This window comes from Typopeltis vanoorti, chromosome 1, assembly GCF_054136105.1.
Source record: "Typopeltis vanoorti isolate ZY-2024b chromosome 1, IOZ_Tvanoo_1.0, whole genome shotgun sequence".
Taxonomy (NCBI): Eukaryota; Metazoa; Arthropoda; class Arachnida; order Uropygi; family Thelyphonidae; genus Typopeltis; species Typopeltis vanoorti.
The window spans coordinates 58610735-58629870 of NC_143549.1; the positions used below are offsets into that span (position 1 = coordinate 58610735).

Sequence of the window (19136 nt, forward strand, 5' to 3'; positions counted from 1 at the left end):
ATCCCCGAACCAGGAACATTTTTCTCTTTTGTGACTTTTCTCCCTTTACGGTAATTAAGCCTAACGCGAAACAGACAGCAAAGGCAAGTTATTAAAACGTGCATATGATTGGTGCGGGATTAACAAAAGATCGCGCAACCGAAAGATAAAAGCATAGCTGACAATTGAGTTGAAATGCTAACTCTCTTCAACCGAATTTCATGTGAAACTGCCATAACATTCATTATATATATATATTACTTAGTTTTAACGCTTTTACGAATTTTAACACGTTCGGTTGAATTTTATTGCCGCCTTAGGAAATCGAACTCACACACACATCTAATTAATAACAATAGTTTTTAGTTAGATACTGTGTTTGCCCATGCAACATATGGTTTTGTTTCAGTCTATACAGCATAGTTTCTGTATGAGGGGACATGTGATTCATTAATTAGTGTGTTTTTATCCCAGTTGTCTCTAATTGCACTGTTTGTTGAGTACTTGTTTTTATTGCCTCTGCAGTATAGTGGCTGTTAGGGAGGGGTGTTGTTTACCACTGCAAGCGAGTTACTATCTCCACACATGAACTTGTTTAAGCTTTTTTTTTTTTTCATGTGTAAAGTATAGCGAAACTTTTATTGGTAAACAGAAAACTAGCTCGGATGACAGTGATAATATAAAACGAGTTTTGATATGTATATAAAGTCAATATCAACAGTCCCTGATTACGAATGCGTGATGAAAGGGACAGGAAGATTTTGAGCTTTCCTGGAGAGCATTCGAAGTAAATACAATTAACCACTGCTTTGAAATGAAACATATGAATAAGCAATATTTACTAATATTCATTAAGCGCCAAAATACGCAGGAAGCAAAGTTTGTGAACCAATATCAATGTGTGAATTTTTCCATTAAAATATAAAAAATAACAAAAAAGAAATAATAAATAATAAAAGTTACATACGTTTCTTTTAAAATAAAAAATCTATTTAGTCTTAAAACATTTTAAATTTGTTTTCATTATTTCACCGCCCCTCTCAACAAAACCTACGTCCCCCAAGGGGGCCGCGGCCCACAGTTTGGGAAGCGCTGTTCTAGGGGATAGAACAGTGGATAGAACATCTTTCAATTATAGAAGTATAATGCTTCGGCTCAGTATAAAAAATACAGGTTCATAACGGTTATGAATAAAATATTTTAATGTAAATCGTTTTAATAATATTTTAATTCGTCTTAAATCGATACCGCGTATCGCTTTTAGACGATTTAATGTGGGAATTCGAAGGTGCATTATCCTCTTTTTATTTCCATCACGCTGACTGTGACGTGTAAATTGTACTTTTCAGGACGTAAAGGTCAAGTTAAGGTTGTTCTGTAAACTTTTGCGGTTTCCGTCAAGAAGGACATCCGGTCCTGGAACTCGATTTTGATCGCTAACAGAGAATTCCCACTCTCTCTCTCTGAGGAAGTTGGGGAGGTGACTGCCCGAAAATAAGATACTATTCTTTGTGTGAGCTTTCCTACCACTTGGAGTTACTAAGATTACACAGAAATGTGCGCATTCAGAAGTGAGTCATTTCTTTTGTAGAAAGGAAGCACAACAGGAAAAGAAAGTATCTGGGAAACATCTGCTTACCAAATGGCAAGAACAGTTACAGAAATAATTGAGTAATTTAGCTATTTTTTTTTAATAGGCTATTGTCGTGTTCTCTCCAAAACAGAAAAAGCTCTTTTTCTGTTTTGGAGAGAACTATATTTGCCAACAGAATGCAGTTGGCAAACTAATAGTGTGTGTGTGTGTGTGTGTGTGTGTGTGTGTGTGTGTGCGTGCGTGCGTGCGCGCGCGCGTTGTTTAACAAAAGTAACAAATTTACTGTCCACTTTTTAATTTTTTTTTAAATTCCAGTCACGAAAGGTTGGAAATTTATAGCGCGTCTGATACTGCTCCATGGAGTAAGGATTAAAATCCAGGAGAGTTACATTTACAAATATGATACTCTTTCATATATATATAAGTCCTCAAAAAACAAAGATCAACAAAGATAAAAAAAAATTTTTTAAAAAGATGTTTCTACCCATAGAAACAAAACAACTCACTTGTTGTAATATATTTAACAGTATTGATATGAACACAGATGGATAAGAAAATAACCATTTATTAACTTAAAAGCTAATATTTCGCTGGTATTATATCCAGCATCTTCAGAGCACACAACACAAAGTTTGTTATGGATAGGCTTATCCACGCGTTTAAAACAACTCACTATTCGACATCCATCCTGCTATACACAAACCATTGATCCTAAAACCACAACCATCACACAGGTAAAAACAACACGTTATCACGGGCTTTATTTCGATGCTGATCAAAGTTGGAATAGCCAAACAAATTATCTACACAACAAACTCAGAATGATGGCAATCAAAACTATATCGATTAAAAGCCATTGCTCCAACACACACAAAAATACTAATCTATAAAGCATTATGTGAAAACATTTTAAGATACGCAATTACATCATACGCATTCTGCGCAAACTACAAACTTAACAGGTTACTATGGTTGCAAAATAAAATGATAAAACTGATATTCTTGGAATAAAGAGGAGAGCCCACACTCACAGCAAAGACAGAACACAAAATATTTAAGGTGAAACACTTATGCCACCATGCTATCATGTTAAAACATGATAGCATGGTGGCATAAGTGTTTCACCATAAGATACAGCCCAACCTATAGAGTAACCAGAACAACATATCAGATAACAAGACCACAGTCAACAAACTACATAACATATAAGTATAATAATCACTACGGAAAAGCCACCCGAAATTTCTACATACCTGACATGATAAACAAACTGCCATTCGACAAGAGAAATCTAGGAACTTACAGAAAGCTGATATGTAATGTAAATGTATATGGATATAGACGTAAATAAAGATATAATGCCAATGTATAAGGAATGGGTGCCTCCTTAGCACAATTGGAAGAACATCGGAACATTGCACCCTTCGATTTGAAAAGACCTGGGTTCGATTCTTGTCGTGACGATGGGAATCCCTATAGGGCTTTTTCAATTGAAGCAGTTAGCCGATCTCATACCTAGGTAGTAGGATTTTTTCTCCCGGAAACTCAGGTTTTTCATCCCGAATGCAGAGAAATCGGCCTTCAGAACACACGCAATTTACAGACCAAAATTAATAATAATAATAAATACTCTTGTTGGTGATGATGGGCATTTGATGGTAGTAGTGTGGTAGTAGGAGAATTAAATGGTAGTGGAGAGGGTGAGATGTATTCAGTGAAGTAGTGTAGAGTGCTCTCCGCGATGAGTCTTTGGACTCCATGGAGGTGTCACGTAATAATAATATATACAATACATACTTGTGTTAAAAATATATATATTATTACTTTAGAAAAATTATAGGAATATTAGTAGTACGTTTAAATATCTGAATATAGATTAGTGTTCAAGTATATATTGTAAATATTAATGTAAGCAGGGCTTTTTTTCTGGCGGTACGCAGTACCGGCACCTTTTTATTTAAGTTTTTAAAAATTTGCGATTTATTGACAGCAAAATGTATTATAAATATTCCGGTAGATGACACTGTGTTCACGAATTGAATTTTCAGTTTTGATTACTCATAAGTTGGTATCCTGCTTTCCTGTTTCATAGGTTGGTACACAACCGGAAACAGGTCAGGAAGTTGTGTTCACTTCCGATTGCTTTCAATATCAGTTTGAGTTCTATATTCACTCTGCAACAGGCAGGTGTTCACGTGAGTTTTGAATTACTCTAAGTTAAATTAGTGCAATCATTGTTCAACATGAGTAAAATAAGTAGTTACTTTATGCTAATGAGTAAAAAAAAAGGGGAGGCTGAAGAAGCAAAAATTGTTAAATCTACTTGTGATCCTGTAAAACAGAAAACTAGCACCGAAAATACACTTGGTGAAGAGTATCACGAAACCAAGAACGAAGATCCACGTGGTCAAAAAGGAAGCAGATTCTGATAATGATTGTTAGACATTTTTGCAGAAAAATGACTTCTGCGAGAGAAACGACTGGCTGTATGTCAAGAATAAAATGTTGGGCTGTAAAGTGTGTCGTGATGTCGGAAGTCTTGCTGTCGATAAACACATGGAAATGAAAATTTCAGCGGACTGGGCAAATGGTAAAATCAGTCATTTTGGAGAATCTCGCAAAGAACAGTTAATGTTAATGTCAATAAGAAAAAAAAAAAAAAGATTTACGATCATAAGTAGAGTGAAGCGCACAAAGCGAGACGACGAGAGTATATCGGAGGATATGTTAAAAGTGTGACATATATTATTATAATATTTATTGTATATATTTTTGTATAGATAGATATTACTATCTTATTAGTCTTAAAACATTTTAAATTTGTTTTCATTATTTCATGCCCCCCCCCCTTGGGAGGGCCACGGCCCCGTTTGGGAAGTGTTGGTCTAGGACACAATGATTTTTTAAAGGCTTTTACAACTGAAAGTGAGTAGCCAGTTTTATATAAAACCTGGCAGATTTTTAAATTCTGTATTACAAACAAACCGGCAAAGAAAACAGGCTGGAAAATACATGCAGTTGATAGATATATTATACTGGCATATTGGTAGAAATAATTATACATAATAACCCCGTTATCCGTTCTCAAGACACTGGATCTAGCCTACATCATGTTTAATCTCTAATCAGTATAAACGAAAACCATATTCTGGACTAGAGCCCAAACACGAGCCACATGAGGTCTCCAAGAACGTCATTATTTATTTTTGTTGTTAATAAATAAATAAATAATAATAATAATATTTTATATAATATAATATTGTGTTAGGGTTAGAAACCATAAGATGGCGGCACTAGCTTGCCGCCTTCTTCACTGTGTACCGATTAATTAGTGATAGCCTTGTTGCAAGCTATCTCTCTGATTGGCTACCAGTGGAGATTGAACTGCCCACTCAGTTTCCAAAAGTTAGATAGGGTAAACGTCCCCGCCTACTCCCTATGCGGGAACAACATAGGCGTTAGCGGATTTTTTTTTTAATATTCATATACTGTATAATATTTACTATTAATAATATAATAGGTATCTTTTTAAATTGAAGAATTAGGAATATCGCATAATTTATTGTACGTGGGTCCTGATTAATATATTTCTTAACAAAATCGATATTTGTTACAAGTAAAATTTTAGTGATGAGTTTTACTTTAAAACAAAATTAATTTTATTGTACTGCAGTGAACCAGAATTAGCATGCTGGAAAAAAAATTGATGAAATATTAAACATATTATCTATAGAAAATCTTTTATCTATGGGCTTATTAATGCTATATGAATATGGATTTCGGAGAAACTCTATATGTCGTCAAGCAATTATTAAGCACTTTAAGCATTATTGTGGCCATATAAGAAACTCTAACTTATTTCACATCTGATGACGACTTAAGAATTGTTGTTAATTTGCAAACAATTATATATATCCTTATTTACAAGATCTTCTAGCGTTTTTTTTCATTCCGTCAAGGAAGTAGTCAGTACCCTTTTCATCTCTAATTTTGGGGAAAATCGCTAGGTAGATGGTTGTTCGCCTTTCACTAGCGATATTCTTAATCCTAAGTACTACTTATGAACACCAAAACCCTAAAACACGAAGTAGTACATGATTTTGAGATTGTAAGGCAAGATTCTGAGTTGCAGGATTCAAAACCAGGGTTTCTTTCAGTATTTAAACAAAATAACTGTTTTGCCGAAGAACCACTGCAAAACGTCGTAGATAAAACTCCTCTAGTTGATGACTAGAATCAATCCATAATGGTCTTTTATTTTTGCCCTAACGTTATAGAAGTTTTACTATGAAGTTATGCAAGACATTTGAAAATGACATGAGAGAATTTTGAAACGTATTTGGTGCCCAGTTTGTGCATCTAATTTTAGAGCAATCCTGTGCACTAAAATGTTCATGACAAAGCAGTTTATTTGTTTCTCAACTAAATACTTTCGTTAATATCCATGTGCTAAATTAGAATATATTTACAGTATATTCTCGATTCTTCGAGATAATGGAGGAAGAGAAAGAGAAGAGATTGCACGAATAATTGAAAAACGTTGATAATTCGAACTTTTATCATTTATTGTGTTTTTCAAATATAACAATTATTTTAGCTATAGTGACTCTTAATGTCATCATCATCATTATTAGTCATTGTCGATCCACTGCTGGATGAAGGCCTTTCCAAGATTACTCCAAGGCTGTCTGTCCATAACTCTCCTTTTCCATGTCACTCCTGCAAATCTGATATCATCAATCCACCGTGATTTAGATCGGCGTCGTGGTCGTTTTTCCTCTCGTGGAATCCAATCCAGTACTTCTTTTGTCCATCGTTGATCTTGTCTTCGTGCAGTATGCCCAGCCCGAATCGAGAATATACTGTAAATATATTCTAATTTAGCACATGGATATTAACGAAAGTATTTAGTTGAGAAACAAATAAACTGCTTTGTCATGAACAGATGCCACTTCAGATGTGTCATTCTTCCTATGATGTCAGAGACTTTAGTTTGGATAAGAAATCGAACCAAAGACTCTTAATTATATATTAATTCATATATACATTAATAATTAGATAGCCTGTAATTTTTGCTTGTGTTGGAGAATGCTGCATGAAATGTTTCCTGATAATAGTACCAATAATTTTACTTTATATGTATAGATTGGTAGAGAGAGAGAGAGAGAGAGAGAGAGAGAGAGAGAGAGAGTATTTTCCCCCGTTTGTTTTTGATTGAATAGGTTGGGATTGTTTTCAATTACAGCCAAAGAAACTGAGGCTATGAAGTCAGTGTATTATGTGTGTTAATTGCGTGTGTTCTTCTTCCAGGTTTGTCTGCATGTAAAACTCGAGTTCCCCCCCCCCCTAGAAAAAACAAACCATTCACTACCGTGTGCGACGTGCTAACTCACCTTCAGTTGAAACCTTTATAAAGGTTCTTCTTGTCCTATAGGATTCGAGCCTAGGTCTTTCCAGCAGAGGGCATCGCTACTGAGCGAGATATTTCTTGATTAAATCATTGAAGTATGGAAGAATCTTTAGGAGATGCCTATTTCATGCTCTTTCGTTTGAATGAACCTATGCCACTGCCACATTCTCTTGCGAATTTCATCAGCTTCGTTTTGTTGTTTATATCTCGGACAGTTTGAATCCCAATGTCATATCTTTATCTGCAGGCTTTGTTGCAGATTCGTCTTTTTAATTAAATTAATTTCAATTAACTTTCTTTTTTTCATACGTTTTCCTGAGATGTATACTCCGATAAATCACGTATTACGGAGATCAATTACCACTCTAAAATATGCATTCACCAGATAAAGACTAAGAGAAATACTCTTCTCACATGCATCCCTTTCCCCCCCCTTCCCCCCACACCCCCATACGTGCTTGCGAGCGCGTCATATGAATCCCACAAAGACGCAGCATTTTTATAAATATTCTGTGTATATATTTACAGGAAGTAATTTTATTAATCAAATCGTACGGATAATCCGCAAAATGAATAATGTTCACCTGGATAATTGAGAGTACACTATACACGTCGGTTTTTTTTTTTAATTTACGGTACTTCTAATTTAGAATATTTTCATGATTTTAATATTCAATGCTAGTTTCGAACGTATTTATATGATTTTTGGCTCATGTAATCATTTTCATATGTATTAACTCTTCTCACAATTGTCATTAAAAATAATTACTGAGCACAAACCTTTTCTTCCGGTATCATTAACTATATACAAACCTTCTTCATCATTGGGTTCATCAGGATCTGCAGGTGCATTTCGATTATCATCATCATCGTCATCAGCTGGTTGCTCTGTTGTAATGTCAGATTCTTCATAGTCATCATTATCATCATTTTCTTTATCGTCATATTCATCAATGTCAGGATTGTTGTGTTTTGTGCCAGAGTCATCATTCCGATCATCGTCATCATTTGTTCTCTCATTATCATTATCATCACTTCTATCATTATCATTTGTTCTGTCATTATCGTTGTCATCATCCGTCGGGGAATTTCCATCAGAGCTTTCATCGTTATCACCAGCGAGATTTCCATTCAAAACTGAAATAAGAAAAAAATACTTTAAGAATTACAGAAATATACTTTATCATTGAATATTCCAGTATCGTATATTAAAGAAATAATAAGTTAAATTTAATTAATTAATTAATTAACAATAATGGACTAGATGAAATTCTCCAGTCCTATATGAGAAGAACATTCGAAATTATCTATCTTGAAGCTATTTGCAGCTTTGAGTACTCTTAAATGGTCATGGCCTTCAATTTTGTTGAAGATGCACAGCTATCGAAAACTATGACCTACAACATTTTACATTGACAGGTTAGTCATATTTCAATAGCGATATTGGAATTTTACATAGTTCAGTGACATAATATAATATAAATAATAATATTCGTATTATTATTTATTATTAAAAAACTTTTTTTTCAACTGAAAAAGCTGAAAAATGGAAAAGCAACAGTGTATTAATTTTTATAGTTAAAATAACATGTTGATAGTACTGCTTTTTTTTTATTTGAATCCTACATAGGTTTACAGCATAAGCCCAAAGTGGGGTGACTGCGCATTAAAAAGTTACCCTTTACAAAATTAACGTTATTATCGAATAAAATAACCAAATAATCATAGTTTTACAACAAACAAGATGGATATGTTATTAAAAGTTCTAAATATGTTCAGATGACAATTTTTTTTAAAAAAAGGTTCCGATGACTAATAATATAGATTTAATGTGATTATTATTAAAATAATATTTTATATGTAATATTCGGAAGAAGATTCATTAGCTCTACCAGCTTTCCAGGCAAAACAATGTTAACAATCATTCTGTTTCCATTATTACTACTACTATTCGTATCTTTAATTCTTGAGCTTCCGTAGCTCAGTGGGCATAGACGAAGTCCTTTGGTTAGAAAGAGCTGAGTTCGAATCCTGTCGAGGACGCAAAGAACTTTTTCAGGAGGTGAGTTAGCCATTCTCATACAGAGATGGCAGTTTTTCCTCTCGCAAACCGGCAACTCGAACACACGCAATTTACAGACAAAAGAATACTTATAGGCATAGAGCTAACTACCTTATCTTCGAATTACGGTTACGAAACCCAAGGATACTTTGGAAGATCGTGGACAATTAATGATTATTATTAATTTTAACCTTAGCATAGAAATAAATCTGAGATCTGATTCTGAGATCTCAAACAGTATCCTATGTTTCAGCCCTTCCATACCTTAGCTCATAGTTAAATATCAGATAACTTAGCAATAAACTACATTGCTAATAATTTCATCAAAGAAACGGAAAAAAATCATTTATTACAATGAAGATTTAATTTAACTCATTACTTACCATATAACTGATACATAGCTGAGATATCATCGTAATCCAAGTAAAAATTTGGGTTGTAACCTTTGTAATATGGAAACATAACGGACCCAGGAACTGCAGAATGTGCTAAACCAAGACTATGTCCTATCTCGTGAGTAGCTACAGTGAAAAAATCATATCCTGTAGGGAAAAAATATATAAATAAAAATTGTGAAATTCTTGGTCGCAGTCTTTAGTCAATAACTAGTAAATTCAATTGGACAGTTAAAATGGAAAAGACGAAAGTCAGGTGGGGTGGGGATACTAAGGATTAACAATAACAACAGAAGAAAAAAATTCAAGATAAAGATATTATTGTTTATTTATATATTTAGCGTACTGCATAATCAAGACACATGACATTAGAATATATAAATACATGTTTGTGCAGACAATAAAAATGAAACAAGCAATGCACATATACAAATATCAGGTAAAAAAATATTAAAAAAATAATAAAAATAAAAGTCTAAAATTTTAAGTCTAGTTCAGATAGTCAATTAAGAGCTGAAGGATCTGCCTCAAAAAAGTCTCTCTAAAGCTCACCAGGGTAGGCTCTTTATGCTGCAGTTCTCCACAATGTGCCGGATGGTTTGATTTATGGCCCCACAGACACATTGGGTTGTAGGTGATCTTCCCCACTTGTATAAGCTGTCTGCATATGCGTATCCTATTTAGGCTTTTTCCATAGATGACGTGGAAGCTCAACCCCTTTCGGATTTTGGTTGGGAAGGAGATATACTTGTTTAAGTCTGGTGGCGATTTTTCTTCCCAAGTTTCTAGCCATTTAAAATTAACATTGAAATTGCTATTGACTAGTTCTTCAGCCAGTATTAGTGGAGACCGTCGGGATTTAAGGCGATTCATGTTTATATATGGGAGGTCTTCATGTATCGACAACAGGGGATTGCTGTTTATTTTTTTGTATTCTTTTACTAGAGAATTTTGTCTGAGTAAGTTCAGTGGTGCAATATTGCTCAAAGTTGGAAGCCAGTAGAGGGGGATGGATTTGACACAACCTGTTATTGTCCCCATCGCTGCATTTATTTGTGTGTCGATTTTCTTGATATGAGGACTGTTTACCCATACTGGTGAACAATATTCTGCCGCAGAATAGACTAAGGCCAACGTGGAGTATCGCAGTGAAATAGCAGAAGAACCCCATGTAAAACCACACAGATTTTGTATGATGTTATTATACAAAAAGGTGCTGCAGCATTGTGTTGTTAAAGCTGACCTGAAGTTTTCTATTTGCCAATTCGGTGTTTAGGTGAAAAGATCTTACCTCGGTCTTATTGAGATTTGGTGTTAGTCTCCATTTATGAAAGTATTCCCCAATGGTTCTAAGGTCATTTTTGAGAATATCTTCTGTTACTTCAATGCTCTTGTGTTGGATGGCTAGGGCTATATATCATCAGAATAAGCAATTTTTTTGACCTAATTGCCGGTAGATCAGATGTATATAAGTTGCATAAAATTGGTGCTAATACTGAGTCCTGTGGGAGAAAACTGAGAAAGCTGAACAATGTGCCCATTGTTCAGTTTTCTGTTTGCTCATTTTGTTTCCCAGTATCACATGGAAGAACCTGTCAAGAAGCATTTACCAATAAGTCTTATGATGGATTGGCATGGTATGACTTGTATCAGTTTATATAACATCCCCTCTTTCCATACCGTGTCGTATGCAGCAGTAAGGTCAACAAACACAACAGAGGTTTTCAAACATCTCTAGAAGCCTGCTTCGATATGGGTAGTAAGGCTTAGTACTTGGTCCGTACAACTACGTTGAGTCCTAAAGCCTGCTTGCTCAACAGGGATAACTTCAGATATTTTTGGCCCAATTCTGTTAAGGAGGAATCTCTCGAGGAGCTTATAGCAGCAACTGAGCAGCGCAATTGGGCGATAGCTCTCTACTTGATTTTGAGGCTTGTTGGGTTTTAATATGGTTATTATTTTGGTTCTCGTAAAGGGTGTTGGAAGGTTTCTGGTCCTTAAAATGTGAGAACAGAATCTTGATAGCCATTGACGAGCATTTTTTCCACAGTTTACTAAGAATCCAGGGTGAACATCGTCAAAGCCTGGTGCTTTGCCAGTTTTCACCTCATTCAAGGCCTCAGTTATTTCGTCTGTGGTTAATTCTCTCGAAAATTGAGGACTGCCATCTGCACTTTGTCGTAAGATTTTGAGTGTTCGTTTAACTTCCGGTGTGTGTTGATGATCTCGAGGGGCTCTAGACAGCGAAGGTATTCGACAGGCAATTTGTTCTGGAGTCACCAAAGGATCTTTATGAGTAATTGGGTTACTTCCACCTAACTTCTTTAATAGGCTCCATGCTTTTCTACTTGGTTTTTTACAGTATAAGTCCTCTATAGTTTTTATCCATTTTTCTCTGCGCTCATTATCAAGCTTCTGGAGTAATTCGTCAGCTATGTCACAGTCACCAGATTCTAAGTAGACTTGGTATAGCTCTTCGAAGTCTTTATTCCAGCCAGGTATGTATTCCTTTCGGAAACCCCTTATTATTATTATTATTATTATTATTATTATTATTATTATTATTATTATTATTATTATTATTATTATTACGTGACACCTCCAGGGAGTCCAAGGACTCATCGAGGGAGGGCACCAACTGTACAGCTCTCAGTCTCCACCACTCAATCCACCAACTACAACAAACCATCATAATTTATAGTAACGCCGTCTACCGCAATCACCACCTAGTATTTTCACTGACAATCACAAACATCCATGCCCATCGTGGTTAATGTTAAACCACATTAATGAAATTAATGTGGTTTAACATTAACCACATTAATTTCATTCATTAACCACTCGGCCAACCAGGCTGGCTACAATATTACTGGTTACAATATAGCCAGTAATATTGTAATCTTGTAAACTATTCTTAAATTCTTTCTCATTCTTTCTGAATGCCAATATAAAAGTATTTCTTATATTTTAATTAACGATTTTATGCTAACGTATGATGCGAATGAAGTTCGACGATTGAGTATTTTTCTAAGTTCTGCTTGCCTGTAACGTATTTGAAGATCACTGTCCATGTGTTAACATGCTCGCGCGCGCTTGTGTGTGTGTTCTTCTTTTTTTCAGTAGAACTAATATTGCACAAAATGCAGCTACTCAAAGAACTGAAGGATATTGCAAATTTTGCGCAATTTGCGTGTCTGACTTGTGGAGTCTTTCTACAACAAAAGCTTAGAAGAATTCTAGTTACTTATAGCTTTAGAAATGAGATTATCGAGATCTGATTTCTTGGAATTATCAATATCTATAAGTTGTGATGTTGGCAGTATTCTGTAAACATTTTGAAATTAGTATTGAGGTGGATACAAAGGTAAACAAGATTCTTTAAAACTTCTGTCTGGAATTTTTCTATTATACTTTGATTGGAAATATCTGAGTTCATTTAAAGATGACGATGAAAATTTTGAAACATCGAACGGTTTTCATTCATTAATTGGCATTTCATTTGTATGAAGAAAAAAGCTAATTAATTAATTAATTAATTAATTAACCAATCGATGAATAAAAATCTTAATTTTTCATCATCTTAAAAACTTAAAAAAATGAATTATCGCAAAGTCGTCTTAAAATAATTAAAATAAAACACTTATTAAAATAAAGTGACATTACCTCAGTGAGTTGAACAATCTAACAATTCAATGAGAGAGAGAGAGAGAGAGAGAGAGGGGGGGGGGGGTTCTCACTCTCTGCTTAATGGATAAAGGATTTAAAATAACTCATACATAAAGAAATACATTGAGGAGAAAAAGATAATCTCCTATATATCACACAACTTTTGAATTTAATTTACTTTGGAATACGTCTAAGAGAAATGGTTTTACTCCTACCTGTCTCATCCCTTGAATTCCTAATGGTTCCATCGATCCAGTCTTCATCGTCATCAAAGTGAATATCTCCTCCGTATGGACCGTGCTCGTAAGGAAAGAAAGCATGGGCAAGAATGTTGCCAGGTCCATCAAAAGGATAGCCGTCTCGATGCTCACCGCGAGCGAAAGCAATAATGAGATCTGCCTCCATGCTTCTTTTGTGAACGAATTTCAGAGGTGTAATGTCCGACCAAACTTTAAATGCATTTTTCAGTTTCTTCATAGTAACTGAAGACTCCAATTCTGGAGGCCAGTTGGCCAAACTGAGAATTAAATGAAAAATAAATAAATGAAATTCCAGTTACTTGGAAAATAGGAAAAAATATATCAACTTCTTTAATTCATTGTTATGATTTGATTCCAGAATAGTCTCACTTCTGTTAAGCAGGTCTTTTGCATAAGCTATTAGATGGTGAATTTTAATAATTCATTGAATCTCAATTACATCACTTTAAAAAACAGGTTCAAAGTCTCGTATACCAAAAGAAAATAATTTTAGTAATTTTATTTTCGACATATCCGCTTAGTATTTACGGTTGAGAGTGTTTCCAAAATTCTAATTCTCTTTCGACTATGTTCAAGAGCTATGGTTTTTTTTTTTTTTTTGGCAAATTTTGTAATAATGCGTTTGCTCTATTATAATCGCCTATGTGTACGTAACGATTTACTTCTGGTTGAACGTAGTTCTTGATTATACTTAGTATTTGGCATTCTTACTAAAAAATTATGTATATATATATATATATATATATATATGTGTGTGTGTGTGTGGTGTGTGTGTGTTAAAGATACAAGCAATTTTATAAGTTAGGTTTTAATCCTTTTTCCCAAGTAAGCAAACAGACAAGTAAGTCAAGTTTGCGGCTGCATGTTGTGCCACACTAGGCAACTCGTGGTAAAGGAGGAGCAAGCTCTGATCACTTTCCTTAGAATTTTCCCCTAATGCAAAGCACATTTCCTTGCGGAGATGTATGCATTACGGTAATGGTCACTACCCATACCGGTTCGACCTTTATTGAGGTCTCGTCAGTGGGAGCCAAACCTAAAAAAAATGCCAAGGGTGAAGTAATACAGAGCTTATAAATATTTTACCTAAACAAGTTGCCATAAGGTGCTTTGACCTCATTAAATAAAAATCTCAGGATGAGAGTAAGATGTAGAAAGTTTTTTTATCTTGGGTATATATTATGTTAAATATACCAAGCAATTTTATAAGCTAGGTTTCTGTTTGCTTACTTGGGAAAAAGGATTAAAAACCTAGCTTATAAAATTGCTTGGTATCTTTATATATATATATATATATATATATTATATATATATATATATATAGCTATTTAAAATTCTGTAGAAATCGGACATTTCTAATATCTAAATAAAAGTCCCTCGCTCTTATCGTTAATTTTTTATTCGAATTCGAGTGGAAACTCGAACGGTTGTAAAACCATCCATTGGGTAGGATGAATTAGATAATGTATTAAGGAAACTCTATTCTGCTTTACTCTATGGAACAAACTTAGAAAATTTTCATGCCCTTTCAGGCAGTGTCCCTTCAGATAAAGGAGCTGGCTGACCGTACACCCTCCGGGGGCCCCAAAACTACAGTCGGCACTAGGGCCTTAAAGTCCGCGCTCTTTCCAAAAATAATTATCTATGCATGTGAAGTAATGTGTAAATTCATAGAAAAAAATGTTAACATTGTGCGAAACATTTTTTGTACCAAAATAATTTTTATTATCCTACGATAGCCATGAAATCCAAAAATTCCATCGATCATATGTGTATATGTATGATCGGTGGAAATAAATTTAAATAAATATAACTTAACCTTCACATTATAAATATAATATTACGTTATTTACTGTTAAATGCATTTGTAATGGAAAAATACAAAGTTGAATAAGATGTGACACGAACGTAACAAATGAAAATACAGTGAACCCTCATTTAACGGACTTCGGATTTAACAGACAAAATTTCCGATCCGTATGTCACATGTGAAAATTAACACCCTGTTCATTTTAAAATGCTTTTAACAAAGATTTGCTTATAATTAAATGAAAAGGTTATTTTTTATTAATAATTTCCTGTTATTTTCAACAAAATTTAGCGACTAGCCCATCATATGTTGGAAAAACATATGATGTGAAGAATGTAGTAATTTAGCAGACATAAATGAGTCAGACATGTTCATGAAACATGTTTGGCGAATGACTAGGACGTGATCATACCAATCGCACTGTAACTGGTTCTTTTGTCGCGTGGTGTGACTTTCTGCGGCACTTTTATTACATACATTTTCGTAATTTTAGGGAGTTCAAAAAAAAAAAAAATTGATAGGTTTTTCAAAGCAGGATTACCTAAACCAAGCGCCTCAACATCGAACATTAACTTCATATTAATAGACACTTTTCACACTTTTAACTTATCTAAAAATGTGAAAATTGTGTTAAAAATTGTGTGTAAAACAATTTGTTTTTGTTATTACAGTGCTAATATTGATAAAATTGCAGTATAATGTTACAGATATTTTTATTTTAAAAAATTCGCGATTTAACTGACATCCCTTAGAAATATTGACTGTTAAATACATTTGTCCGTTAAATCGAGGGTTTACTGTTTACTGTAGTTCTGTTAAATCCGAACATCAGCTGAACACAAACTTTTTATTATGTAAAATGACTCATGTTTATATAAAAGTATAAAAGTAAAACTGCTTTTGCATTTAAGGCATTAAATATATGACTAATCAATGCACTGACAACGAGAAAAGTGGTCAGTGCATTGATTAGTCATACTAGAACTTTTTTTTTCTTTGGATGTGTTATATTGTGTTTACGTATTTGCTTTCTGTTTTTATATTTGTTGCTGAAATTTATATTAATATTGGTGGTAAGTTTTGCATTTTATTATTTAGTCATTTTTATTATGTTATTATTAATTCAATTTTTTTATTATATACATTTTGAATTTTTGTCTCTTCAAAATGTCTTCTAAAAATTATCTGGAGTAGAAAACCGTAAAAGGAAATTAGAAAGAGGAAAATATTTTCTAAAAAGTGCAAAATATTTTTCTAACTTCCTAAACCAACAAATTCATCTAGTTCTACTTCAATTAACATTTCAATAGAAGAAGATACACCACACGATGGAAATTCTAGAGAATTTATTAACTTTGGTGATATTAATCTAAATGAAAAAATCATGCAAATGAAAATAATGATTCGCAAATTTCAAATTCAAAAATGACAAATGTCGAAGAAAACCCGAAGAATGTGATTCTCGTTTCTGAAAGTACTTTTCAGTATAATGATTCTACTACATGGCCTTTCCCATTACATTCTGCATTTCGCTATCCTATTTTATTGTCGAATTTATTAGAATGTACCCGTGGTGACGACAATGATTTCGTTTATCCTAGCGAATCAGAAAATCGATGTTTTTTTCAATATCAATGTACTGTATTATTGAATAACTACAAACGGTGAAAAATATTTACAAAAATGGCTTATTTATTCAATGACTGCCAATAAAATATTTTGTATTTGCTGCAAACTTTTTTTATTCCCATAAAGTGACTTCAGCGTTAGGATCAATCAGGGCGCGAAATTATCCTGGTGCGGCCGTGCCTTCAGACCTTTAATAATTATGGTTGTTGTCACACACTGGGCGATGATATTCATCATCTGCAACCTAATAGCCTTTCACAAACATTCGCTTCCGTATTGAGAGAATTCGGTTCCACAGTGGATAGCGTATCCTCTGTTGGCTGGACAGAGGATACGCTATCCACTCGACCCATCAGAACTGGTATCTTAATATCCAATATTCTGCAATATCAACAGTAATAGAAAGTTCAGTCTCAATATTATTCAGTTCATTTCATTAAAAATTCAGAAGAAAATACATATCTTCATTTCTTTTGTATCTGTGAATACTGTACTTTGGAATGTATTCTTAGTACATAACACACATGTTTTAACACGAACAAGCAAGGAACATAACAAGATTAATAATGAACCTAAGAATGTAATAAATTAAGGATAAGAAATCCCAGGAAATTAAAAGACAGGAATCAAAATATGACCATAGTATGGAATTTGTATAACTGGATGGGTTACATAGACCTTTAGACATATTCTTTCCATCCGTCTTCTCTCAAACTAGATCTTGGGAGGGAGAAGTGTCGCAAATGAATAGGAAGACATTCTTTCCAGTGTAGTATTATTAAAAACAATAGGACCACAACTACAATAAAAATAAAATAAAATAAAATTCAAGTATTTAATTGGTCTATTGACGTTTGCACAATGTCCTACGCTAATAGATATATTATACCAACTATAAAAAATGCATAAATAATGTTGAAAGTTTTCATTTGGTTATATTATAAATTAAAGATACTAAGAAATTATATACTTGGTTTAATCCATTATCCAAGTGTAAGCAAACAAAGTTTGCACCTGAAGTACCTTTCAGGACTGGGGCAACTCGTGGCAAAGGTGTATTTTACATCACTTGTCTTGGTATCCCCCTTGCGGACTTATATAATGCTATACATTATGGGAAGGGTCACTACCCAGAACGGTTTCGACCTTTATTGAGGTCTCATCAGTGGGAGCCAGATCTCTAATCCAGAGTATTTTAATAATAAGGTGTGACACCTTTTGGCAACTCATATAGGAAAATATGACTTCTACATTACTTTAACCTTGGTATCTCACCGCAGGGTCTGGCTCCTTGCTTACACTTGGATAATGGATTAAACCAAAGCATATAATTTCTTGGTATCTTTAATTTAGCATAAAGAATGGTTAAATATGCAAATATTATATACATTCAAATCTGCGATGATTTATGATTTCAAACTGAGCAATTTTCCATTTTTATCTCAGCAGTTCATATTTTATATTTAGTACGCAGTTTCTTAATATGAACTTAAAAGATATTAACAATGCAATATGGGGGAAAAATTAGCACTAAAATAACTTCTCATTTTTATTCTAAAAGTACATCTTAAGAATCTATTCTGATAACGAGTAACTATAGCCAAAAACTTGCTTGTTAGTCCAACAAAGTTGACTCTCCTAGAAACAGAGTTATGTCTGTCTGTAGGATTATTAAGAAAGTGAGAGGGGGGTAGGGCTCTTTCTAAGAAATCATTGCAAAAATTTTTTTGTTCCAAACCATTACGACTCCCTAAATTAACAGGGAAGAAAAATAGAATTTTACAGAGGATAAAAACTTTATTTTAGTTTTCTTCTTAAATATATATTTTAAACAAACTATAAACGATTCAAGAACTTACAAATAGGTAACTGTTCGTTTTCTCCAACCTGCCGCCCCTATCACATATCGCTTTGTCCGATTGCCGTGTTCGTTTTCAAGTTTACGGATCACATCCGGCACACCACAACGAGGTGAATTCATCAGTTTGAGGGTAGCGTTGTCCATTTCCCCCGTTTCAGGAAGTCCGCCAAACTTTTGCATATCTCGTATAGCTTGTTTGAAAGATACTTCTGTGTAGAGAGCATCTGAATCTGCTCCTGGATGTAAGTATCCGTAGTGTTTCATAAAAGTCACCTATCAAATAATATGAACATTTAAGTCTAATTAAGATCAAATTTTATGAAAACTCAAAAGTGACGGCATGAACTATTAGAAAATTACAATAAAATTAGAAAATCCCATTAGAAAATTATATAAAAACCAAAACATTGAAACAAAATTAACCAAAACGCGTAATTTTTAAGTTCATGATAATATATCATACGTGTTGT

The 19136-nt window shown here is 33.8% G+C and overlaps 1 protein-coding gene across 1 annotated transcript in view; it reads right to left on the minus strand.

Moving 5' to 3' along the window:
- Positions 1-19136, minus strand: part of LOC150110019 (matrix metalloproteinase-17-like) — a 56545-nt gene that overhangs the window by 20595 nt on the left and 16814 nt on the right. The window contains exons 2-5 of the mRNA XM_090390694.1: positions 18665-18939; positions 13322-13623; positions 9429-9587; positions 7797-8120 (exon numbers count right to left, since the gene is read on the minus strand). Of these exons, the coding sequence (XP_090246820.1) occupies positions 7797-8120; positions 9429-9587; positions 13322-13623; positions 18665-18939 (1060 nt within the window). The remainder of the gene's footprint in view (positions 1-7796; positions 8121-9428; positions 9588-13321; positions 13624-18664; positions 18940-19136) is intronic.